We start from the raw sequence: 11,491 nt of genomic DNA, 5'->3' as shown, positions 1-11,491 counted from the left end.
CTTTTATTCGTTCATCCGACCTGAAAACACACATGAAGATTCACAATGGTGAACGCCCACACAAATGCACAATTTGTGGAAAATCCTTCATTTATTCATCTCACCTGAAAACACACTTGATGATTCACAATGGAGAACGTCCACACAAATGCACAATTTGTGGAAAAGCATTCATTTATTCATCTTACTTTAAAATACACATGAAGATTCACAATGGAGAACACTCATTCAAATGCACAACTTGTGGAAAATCTTTTATTTGTTCATCCGTCCTTAAAAGACACATGAAGATTCACAATGGAGAGCGTCCACACAAATGCACAAGTTGTGGAAAATCTTTTATTCGTTCATCTCACCTTAAAACACACATGATGATTCACAATGGAGAACGCCCATACAAATGCACAATTTGTGGAAAATCATTCATTTCTTCATCTGTCCTGAAAACACACGTGAAAATTCACAATGGAGAACGCCCACACAAATGCACAATTTGTGGAAAATCATTCATTTATTCATCCGCCCTTAAAACACACATGAAGATTCACAATGGAGAACGCCCGTACAAATGCACAATTTGTGGGAAATCATTCATTTCTTCATCTGTCCTTAAAACACACCTGAAAATTCACAATGGAGAACGCCCACACAAATGTACAATTTGTGGAAAGTCTTTCATTTATTCATCTGACCTTAAAACACACATGAAGTTTCACAATGGAGAACGCCCATGCAAATGCCCAAGTTGTGGAAAATCTTTTTTTCGTTCATCCGACCTGAAAACACACATGAAGATTCACAATGGAGAACGCCCGTACAAATGCACAATTTGTGAGAAATCATTCGTTTCTTCATCTGTCCTTAAAACACACATGAAGCTTCACAATGGAGAACGCCCATTCAAATGTCAAAATTGTGGAAAATCTTTTATTCGTTCATCCAACCTGAAAACACACATGATGATTCACAATGGAGAACGCCCGTACAAATGCACAAGTTGTGAAAAATCTTTTATTCGTTCATCCGACCTTAAAACACATATGATGATTCACAATGGTGAATTCCCATACAAATGCACAATTTGTGGAAAATCTTTTATTCGTTCATCCGATGTTAAAACACACATGATGATTCACAATGGTGAATTCCCATACAAATGCACAATTTGTGGAAAATCTTTTATTCGTTCGTCCTACCTTAAAACACACATGAAGATTCACAATGGTGAACGCCCATACAAATGCACAAGTTGTGGAAAATCTTTTATTCGTTCTTTCGACCTTAAGACACACATGAAGACTCACAATGGAGAACGCCCATTCAAATGTACAAGTTGTGGAAAATGTTTTATTCGTTCATCCCACCTTAAAACACACATGATGATTCACAATGGAGAACGCCCATTCAAATGCACAAGTTGTGGAAAATCTTTTATTGGTTCATCTCACTTTAAAACACACGTGCAGATTCACAATGGAGAATGCCCACACAAATGCACAATTTGTGGAAAATCTTTTATTGGTTCATCTAACCTTAAAACACACATGATGATTCACAATGGAGAACGCCCATACAAATGCCCAAGTTGTGGAAAATCTTTTAATCAGTCAGGTCACCTTAAAAGGCACATGATGATTCACAAAAAAAACGATTCAATTGGTTTATTAACTGCATAATGTTGGTGGGATCAGCCAATCTTAATTCACAGGAAATCTCTTGATAAATTCCATTGATTAGGTGTTTTTGGGGGCAAAATAGCGGTTCGAAAGAAAGCAAAGTTTGATGTTTACTAATTTTATCCCTCTTCGAGAGATGAATGCAGATTTGTTCAAAATAAAGACCGTGCTGCTTATTCTCTATGTTGTGAATTGTTGTTTTCCACACATCACGTATCCATTGACATTTTTAAACAAAGCACGATAAACACTTCAACGATGAGGTGGACAAGGAGGAGTGAATTAATCTGGCCATTGCGGTGCTCAGAAAGCAAAGCAGTGTCTTTACGAATGTTTGTGTCAGTAAAAATCAAGCTACAGAGGAAAGTTACAAAATCGTAAAATGTGTTGCAAATCATGGAAAGACATTTCCAGACCGGGAATGTATAAAAGAGGATTTCTCAGCTGTTCAAATATTTTGTTCAACGGTTTGCACAGTGAACACACGATCTTCTTCAGAATTAAAGAGGTATCTATGTCTGCTGGATCAGTGGAGAAACACATCAGCGAAATGGCAAAACATGTCTACAACTAACAGGTGGTGGCATTAAAAGATGCAATGGTATTTCATATCGCTCTTGAAAGTGATGATGTAAATAACTTACCATGGTCAACGTTGTTGTGAGATTCTGTCACTCAGACAACGTTTGAGAAGAGGTATGCTGCCTCATTCCCATGCATGGCAAAACAGCAGGGGAATATTTGGTGAAGATGTTTGTTCATCATTTTGAGGAAAGAGAAATTGACATCAGAAAAATGTTTCCTTCGACAATAGATGGAGCCCCTGCTGTGGCCAGAAAACAAAACGGATTTCTTTATTGGTAAGGGTCAACAAAACATAGAACTCTACACATAATGCATCTATGCTCAGCTCGTCTAAGCATGGATATACAGAATACATAACTGCGCCGCATCCGCCTCAAGCACACCCTCTGAGGTGCTAAATAACTAGATTCACCACAATGACACCACTCGGTATTCATTTGCAAATTTCAACTGATTGCTTATTTTTTGATAAATTTTTACCTTGACCTTGACCTAAATTCATTTCCTTGAATTCTGACATCCTCAAAGGTATCACCAAATGAATGGGCATCCCCAATTTAGTTGGAAATGACACCGTAAATGTTTTTCTGCACAGTCTGGTTCCAAAATTAAGGACGTTTGAACATAAGACCCGGGTGACTCGTGGCCATCTTGGATTTGACCTCTCACTGTCCCATCAGAGGTCAAATCTGACTTCCCTCCATATCCGAAAATAAACATTATGGTATGACCTAACTATGCTCGAAATTTAATGCTTTTCTCATAAAATGCACAATTTGTTAAAATATGAGAGCTTATCCGCTGTACTGCAGGGGCCACCGCTCACAATTAATGTTATGGTATGGTAAGTTGTTTTAAAACCATGAACGCCACCCAGTCAACCACGAGTTCCAGTGTCAGCCATCTAATTATTCTGTTTCACTCGAGGTCACGTGGTTACCTGAGCGAGGAGTGCGCCCTCGGCAAAGCACCGATATTATCTGATTAGATTTTAATTAGGGCGGTCGAGCGTTTTAACCGCTGGTGCGTGCCGACGATTTTTTTGGTCAAATCTGTGGTAATTACCTCCCAGTCTATCTCGGTTCGAACATTGCTAGACCAATGAAGGAAAGGACAAACACGGACAGGTTGAAAATCCACGAATAATTTATTAATAAGAAAATAAATAAATAAATAATATTTTTATTTGCTGAGGTAAATAAAGAATTTCAAAGCAAAATCTGTCAAAATGCCAGGAAAGAGACAAAGAGTAGTAGCTTAACAGGGTGGGGGGGGGGAGGTCGACTTACAGCTAAACACAGACATGGGTACCCAACCGGTCATTCAGGGGAAGATTCGTCTCGCTCACCAGAAAGTTGCCCGTGAGGTGGAAATGGTCTGAAATGCGTGTGTGCGTGTCGCGTCTGTCACCAGGACCAGCTTTGTCGTGCAGCCTTGAACGCCAGTCAAAGTCTGGAGGGCACCGAGATGGTCCGTCATGGGTTTCGACCCTGGTGTTTGTTGGTGAACGACCCGTGCCTCACTTGTTGGTGGCTTTGTTCACACCCGCACGTGCACCACACGCTCGCTTGCCGAAGCTCTGGGCAGGACGAATTGTATCTTCGGCGCTGGTCAGACACCCGCTTCTTGGTCGCTTCTCTCGCCGTTTGCTTTTTCTCTCCTCAAAGCGTATCTCCACACAGAACGTCTCTCTCGCTTCAGAACGTCCCTCTTTCGCCTTTTCCTCTCCCCACGTCTCTCCTCACAGAACGTCTTTTTATATCTTCGGGGCATCTCTGCGGGTCCAACCCACCCCATGCTCACCCCGCCCCACTGGTGCATGGTTACCATGACGACCCGTGTGCTCTCAAAAAAAGCTGGTGTCGGAGCTCACGAAAGATGAGTGCTGAGGAAATATGAGGGCGGGCATCAGAACTTGTGAAAGAAATGTGTGTAAACGTGTCTGTCTTAAAGAAAACAGCTTCTCATAAGAGATGAGATCTATCCTTTACCCTTCTCAAAGCATCACATTTAAGAACCCATTAGAAATGGGGATGGGGCTAATCTGAACATGCATTTAAGGAAATAACTGTCTGAGGACCTGGATATGTGGATGCATTCATCAGACCGGATTCTGAAATCCGTAACAATATACAGCTCTGGAAAAAATTAAGAGACCACTGCAAAATTATCCGTTTTTCTGGTTTTACTATTAAGAGGTCTTTCCCACGACACCCCGGCCAATGAGGGTTGAGATGGCCACAGAGGGCGACTTTCCCACGACACCCCGGCCAATAAGGGTGGAGACCGCCTCAGATGGCGATTTTCTCACCCCGGACTAGAAAGATATGAAGGAACGCCAGGCTGGAGAGGTTGGTCGTCTTTGGGGTCATGGGTATTGGTGCTGGCTGGTTCGTCTGGTCCTGGGTCATCGTCGTCTCTGATCTTCTCCTTGGTCTTGGTTGATTGTGACAGGCTTTAGTTCCTCAAAACAGATTGACCTTTCAAATAATTTTTAATCATTGTTCAGTCTAAATTAATCACATATTATTTGATTTTATTCTGCTTATTAAGAGATTCTCATATATAAATAATTGCATTGGCATCTGAAAGTTTGGTTGGAGGTACCATTCTAACTTCCATTGAATGTTTGCTTTAGGAGATACCAGATGTCTTTTTACACTTGTCTACTTCAGATTATAAATCTTTCCCTCGCCTTTTAAAAAGCGGGCTGACGTTCTGACCTCTGGACAAGGAGCCACGTGTGATCCATCCTCGCACCCAAAGGGCTGCAATCTTGACGTCATTCCGTTGCGAGGATAATCTCACCCCTCTGACCCCTGAATATTACACACAACTCCGATCAACCTTCAGGTCGTAAATATTCCTTTGCCCTTCAAAATTAAGCTGACCTGCAGCTGGCTGTTGCAACGAAGCTGTGTGATCTCTCCCTTGAACACGCAACATGTCAGCTGTGGCATCAGCATGTCCGGAAGAACAGACCTCGTCTCACTGAATACTATATAAAAATTCAATATTTCTATGTATTTCAGACTTGGAGGAAGACTGTGTTGCTTACATTCCTTCGAATTCTCCACATGTGCTTTTGTTTTTACTAATGACTAAAATGTACAGGAGGAATTCGGAATTTCTTCAATAATTTGGCAAGCCAAGGCAGGAGCATTAAGACTGGGAGGAGCATGGTTACAGACTGGGCTGATGGTAAACACAGGCTCACAGATCAGAGGTGAGGGATCTGTTTAAAATCCCTGTGGGTGAGTGTGTGCTGCCAGCTTACTGTGCGCCTCGTTCTTTGTCAAAAGGTTTAACATGCTCCGAACTAAAATTCGAGCCATTTATAAGTTCGAGTCTTTTTTGTTGAGCGGTTAAAGTCCTATCAATAGATAAATATTGTGTAAAAGGGTTCGAGTCCCGCGTCCTGATCAGACAAAAAGGTTCATTATGGGGTACATTGACAGTGTCTCCGTGTACGCCTAAATTTGGTGTTTTCCAACGAGGGGTTGGAGTTGAGGAATTTTAGTGTTTTGCAACGGGGAGTTGGAGTTGAGAAATTTTGGTGTTTTCCAACGAGGAGTTGGAGGTTGAAGAATTGTGGTGTTGTCCAGCAGAGGTTGGAAGTTGAAGAATAGCATTGGTATTTCTCAGTAGGAATTGTAATTGTGCTTCCAGCTTGGGGCTGAAGTTGGAATTGAGAAAACTGTGGATTGTTTTGTCTAAGAGCTCTTGTATGGTTATTTGTATCTTGTCTGTAGTTGCATGTTACATTTGCATTGAATTGCATACTGTACGAAATGTGGTCTTGTTTGAATTACTTGCACTAAGTTTGTGAAGATGGGGAACCGTCTTGGGAAGGTGATGAAAAAAAGTCTACCAAAAAAGGAACACAAATTCGGTATATGTTTGAAAATTATGGGACAGAATCAATATGTGATGTTGATAAGTGGTCTCAGTGGATAGAGGGGGATAGAAAAGGTTTTCCAGAAGAAGGTACCTTTGAAAAAAGTAGGCTTGACAATTTAAAGAGGGAATTGGAACAAAGGGACAAAATAAGGGAGAACGGCTAAGGAAGTAAATTGGAAAATATTTATGATGTGGAACTCAGAATGCAAGGATCAGGAGGAGAAATCTAAATTGGCAGGCTTAAAACGTAGCGTGGAAGCAGTACAGGATGAATTGCCCTGGATATCCATAATACTCACCCAGCCTGGTGAGGCTCAGTGGTTAGGGTGGTGGCTTGGGATCCCAGGGTCCTGAGTTCAAGCCCCGTTGGCCACTAAAATTAATACACCAGGGGGTTGACTCAGCCTGTCATCCTTCCGAGATCGGTGAAATGAGTACCAGATCCAGTGTGTGCACTGGTAGAGGAGCACTGCATCAGCGACACAGTCGTGCTTCAAGAAATGATCGCTACCCCGGCAGCTAAGCTGCCATTCGACCACCAATACTCACCCAGTCTTCACCAAAGACAACATATCTTGCAACTCTTGTGTACATATTCATCCTATTAAAATAAATTGGTGTCGCCATGGCTCCAACATATCACTTTATTCAAACAGGCATTTTCATGACAATTCAAAATCTTATTGAAAATATTTTTCAATCGGAGGGACCTGTGTCCCTGTCACTTCTTGGTAAGTTTGAGTTCAAAAGGATGCCCTCCATTAAAGAGAGTTAACCATGATTTCGAAATCAGTCATTGTGGCCAATCACGTGGCTTTCCCCACAGGATGCTGGCTTGTTGATAGTGGTCACTGACAGTGAGAGCTCTCAGTGGTGTGTCAATCATAATCATACTATAATATGAATGTATACATTTGAAGGTTTTAGAAGGTGGGCTGAGGTTCTCCCAGAACGAAAAATCTCCACCTCCTTTTTTGGTGAAGGATCACGATTCATGAACCAAGCTGTGAAACTTCATTCTCATCACCTCTTCCCACAGGTTCTTTTCAAAATCTTCAATGAACCTCTGACAGCCTCCACTTGTAGCGAAATTCCCTGGAATGCTTTTAAAATACTTATCAAGGGTTTTCTTTATCACTCATGTTGCTCCAACCATCATTATTTGTACGGACATTCACGATTATGTATGATCATGTGTGTTTTAACCCTCGAGAGCCCACAAAATGTTCTGGGTGAACAAAAAAATCAAACAAAATTGCATGGGTCACAGATGACCCCTGGGGCTCAAGAGGGTGGTTGGATGACTGTTTAAATGATTTTCCACAACTTGTGTATTTGTATGAGAGTTCTCTACTGTGAATCCTCATGTGTCTTTTAAGGTCGGATGAACGAATGTAAGATTTTTCACAACTTGTACATTTGTATGGGCGTTCTCCACTGTGAATCATCAAGTGTGGTTTTAGGCTGGATGACTGATTAAAAGATTTTCCACAAACTGTGCATTTGTATGGGTTCTCATCATTATGAATCATCCTGTGTGTTTTAAGGTCGGATGACCGAATAAAAGATTTTCCACAACTTGTGCATTTGTATGAGCGTTCTCCATTGTGAATCATCATGTGCCTTTTAAGGTTGGATGACCGAATAAAAGATTTTCCACAACTTGTGCATTTGTATGAGCGTTCTCCATTGTGAATCATCATGTGCCTTTTAAGGTTGGATGAACGAATAAAAGATTTTCCACAACTTGTACATTTGTATGAGCGTTCTCCATTGTGAATCCTCATGTGCCTTTTAAGGTGGGAGGAACAAATAAAAGATTTTCCACAAACTGTACATTTGTATGAACGTTCTCCATTGTGAATCCTCATGTGCCTTTTCAGGTTCGATGAACGAATAAAAGATTTTCCACAAACTGCACATTTGTACGGGCGTTCTCCATTGTGAATTGTCATGTGTGATTTAAGGACAGATGAATAAATGAAAGATATTCCACAAACTGCACATTTGTACGAGCGTTCTCCATTGTGAATCATCAAGTGTGTTTTAAGGTCGGATGAACGAATGAAAGATTTTCCACAGCTTGTGCATTTGTACGGGCGTTCACCATTGTGAATTGTCACATGTGATTTTAGAATGGATGACTGATTGAACGATTTTCCACAAGTTTGTTCAGATTTCTTTCCTTTGTGAGACTTGTGAAAATTATTCTCTGCAAATATTTCATTATTCGGTTTGTCTTGTTTGTAAAAAGTCCTCTTGCTCGTTTCAGTTGGCCGGTCCAGGGAGCATGTGTCTGAGCTGGTCCGACAAGTTGGTGCAGTCTCCCTCAGAGATTCAATGGATCCACCTGTAAATGTAACATCAGTGAACCTGTAAAAACAAGATTCTGCACAATACTCATCATATCATTGACAAACGTACCCAAAAATGTTCCACTGTATTTGTTGTATTGCAAAAAAGTTTTTTAAAAAAACATTCTTGATGTAAATATACATTATTCTGTTTACAAGTTTGGGTTCTTTGCATGATATTCATAATTTAGGGAAAATTCATCCAATTATCAATGATGAGTGTCATGTCTTTTACGATAAAAATTGACAGCCTTTGTAAATGCGGGTGAAGCAAACTGCTCAAAGAAATTAGAAAATTAATTGAAAACAACACCACAAGCAGTGTTCAGTGACCTACTTCAATGTTAATAGAATGATGATTTTAAAGATCATTGAAAAAAAATAAATCTGGAACTGTAGTACTAACGACATTACATTGTCTTATGTACCACTCTTATACACCACCAAAATTAACACGAGGAAAGGTACCCAGCCTTGCTGGGAAACAGAGGGCCCTTCTCCCAACCCCTCTGGACTCAACCACACCCCTTCCTCTACCTCTACCCACTCCTCCCTCTCGACTCCCACTGCAACTGGTAAGTTACGAAAACGTGAGAAAAAGTGAGTAAACAACCACAAGTGAGGTGTATTATTAAAAAGAATAAAAAAAATTACCCCCGTGTGGGGGTGATGGTCATCTCTATCATGTTTTTTACTATCATAATCGATGAACCGTTGCCAGATATCTCCTAAAATAACAGACGAGATAGGTTTTGAAAATGGTGACTTTCACAACTTTCATGACGTCATGACCTTGACTTCGAATCCGGGAAAAATATGTCGTCGGGTATCACTCATCGACTTCTACCCACATACCAAATTTCATCAAGATCGGAAGTAAAAAGTTTTCTTTGTACCGGGAGGTGTTTTTGACCATCTTCCAGGTTACGTGGCGGCCAAACGGGACGGAAGTTCAAAAATCTGTCCAGTTCGATTCAAGATAATATTTTTTTTTACTATCATAATCAATAAACAGTTGCCGAATATCTTGTAGAATGGCAGACTAGATAGGTTTTGAAAATGGCGATTTTTATAACTTACGTGACCGTGACCGTGACCTTGACCCTGACCTTGAACCCAGACAAAAGTTATATCGTTGTGCAACACTCATCGACCTCTACCCACATACTAAGTTTCATCAAGATAGGAAAGAAAAATTGTTGACGGACGGATGAACATTCGGTCCGGCTTTATTAGGTCATCTCGGTAGAGTTGACCTAAAAAGCGATCCTATAAAGTTTCATCGTGATAATCCTTGGCAGCTCAGATGAGTAACGTCACAACCAAACAACCAAAGAACGTCTTTTTCGAATTTATAGAAAAGAACATTGCTCCAACCTCCTCATGAAATGAAATCGCATCCTAAATGAGACCAGATCACACAAAATGGAGAATCAATGCAATCTCGTGTTAAAAACAAACAAAAAAACATGAGATGACCCCCACCACAGGGTTCACACTTTGTACTTTGATCCATCCACCAATTACAAAGGTAAATAGGATGTATGTTTTGTTGTGTTTAGCAAAGTGTCTTCATGCAGAGCGAACCATGTGCGACAGCGCTCGGTAAAGCAGGTGACCGACCGAACGCACACACACACACATACTTTTTTTGCCCATGAATTAACATCTCACATTGAGCGGGGTAGAGCAGGTGAATGAACTGCATACGCCATACCTCATCGTTCATGTCACCTTACCAGGTCTCACTCGGCACTGCCACGTTGTAGGAATGCGTGTGGACCACATGCTTCGTTGAATAAGGAATAATTTTCTTGCTCTTTTTAAGTTTTTTGACGTTTGAGCCACGAGGCTGGATAAACATCACGTGAACGAAGGAGCCTTGAGGTAAGTCATAATACTTTGAGATTTCTCGCTCTCGTGAAAAAAACCCCAACTTAGAACCACCTTACAGAGTTGGGAATGCTTCTGGTTCAAATGGACGAAAATGTGCGGCACATCGGACACGACAAACCCCACCTCTTTAATACTCTGAAATAGATTGGATCTGGGTCCATTGTACAGAGGGAATTTCAAAAACAGGTCGTTCAAACCAAGGAGCTTGCTCAGCAAATGTTTTAAGCACTCCACCAAAACGGTATCACCATGGCTTACAAACATTGTTTGAACAGCTGACTTGGCAAGCGATTAGCGATGTATAAAGAGATTCATAGGGATGAAGCTCGATCGTACAGAAATCGTTTTGACAAGTTCCAAGCCAAGGCATTTTCAAAAGGCCAAATCAAAATGGTGGCGAAGACCCCCTGCTTAGTAAAGTTGGGCTGACCAAGCATCAGCCTGTCATGAAGGCAAGTCATTAATTATCTTCAAAAGTTGTGTTTAAATTTATCCAAACACCCAGTCTTCATTCATGCACTCACTCGGAGGTCCCTTAAACTACTAGCACAAAGATTCAGGCCGATAGGTTTCATGGTTTTGGAGGGAAGGAGGACGAAGAACAACACACACACACACACACACACACACACACACACACACACACACACACACACACACACACACACACACACACACACACACACACACACACACACACACACACACACACACACACACACACACACACCATCAAATACCACCCGTTACATCACAAATAAAGAGGAGGGGTGGATGAACGAAGAGGGGTGGGGAAGGAAAGGGGACAGAAGAGTGAGAGGAAGGAGAAGGAAGGAAGCATGAGGGAAGAGAAGGAAAAGCAGCGTGAGGTAGGGGAATGGAAAGCAGCGTGAAGGTAGGGTAATGGAAGGCAGCATACTTGGGTGTTACCGGGTGAAAGTGCTTTCAATTGTCGAATGTGAAAGCAAGTTCTTGCTGTTGCAGACTTTGGTTTCTTTGAATCCACATTCTCAAACTTCACTGACAGGTACTCTGATGTTTGGTTTTCAAACGTTTAAGCATATTGGATGTACTACAGTG

At 41.2% G+C, this 11,491-nt stretch overlaps 2 protein-coding genes across 13 annotated transcripts in view; one reads left to right on the top strand and one right to left on the bottom strand.

Moving 5' to 3' along the window:
• Window positions 1–1,852, top strand: part of LOC147009384 (uncharacterized) — a 49,344-nt gene extending 47,492 nt beyond the window's left edge. For all 12 annotated transcript variants that reach the window (XM_085861795.1, XM_085861802.1, XM_085861801.1 and 9 more), the window contains one exon: window positions 1–1,852. This exon is cut by the window's left edge. In XM_085861795.1, coding sequence (XP_085717921.1) covers window positions 1–1,676 — 1,676 coding nt within the window. In that variant the 3' untranslated portion in view covers window positions 1,677–1,852.
• LOC147009383 (uncharacterized) overlaps window positions 1–10,828 on the bottom strand; it is a 107,602-nt gene extending 96,774 nt beyond the window's left edge. The window contains exons 1-2 of the mRNA XM_085861184.1: window positions 10,535–10,828; window positions 7,413–8,534 (exon numbers count right to left, since the gene is read on the bottom strand). Coding sequence (XP_085717310.1) covers window positions 7,413–8,534; window positions 10,535–10,572 — 1,160 coding nt within the window. The 5' untranslated portion in view covers window positions 10,573–10,828. The remainder of the gene's footprint in view (window positions 1–7,412; window positions 8,535–10,534) is intronic.
• Between the last annotated feature and the right edge of the window lie 663 nt (window positions 10,829–11,491).

Source organism: Eptatretus burgeri, chromosome 17 (genome assembly GCF_056783735.1).
Source record: "Eptatretus burgeri isolate ZD-2024b chromosome 17, Ebu_testis_v1, whole genome shotgun sequence".
In the NCBI taxonomy this organism is placed as follows: domain Eukaryota; kingdom Metazoa; phylum Chordata; class Myxini; order Myxiniformes; family Myxinidae; genus Eptatretus; species Eptatretus burgeri.
This window is presented reverse-complemented; position numbering and strand designations above follow the sequence as displayed.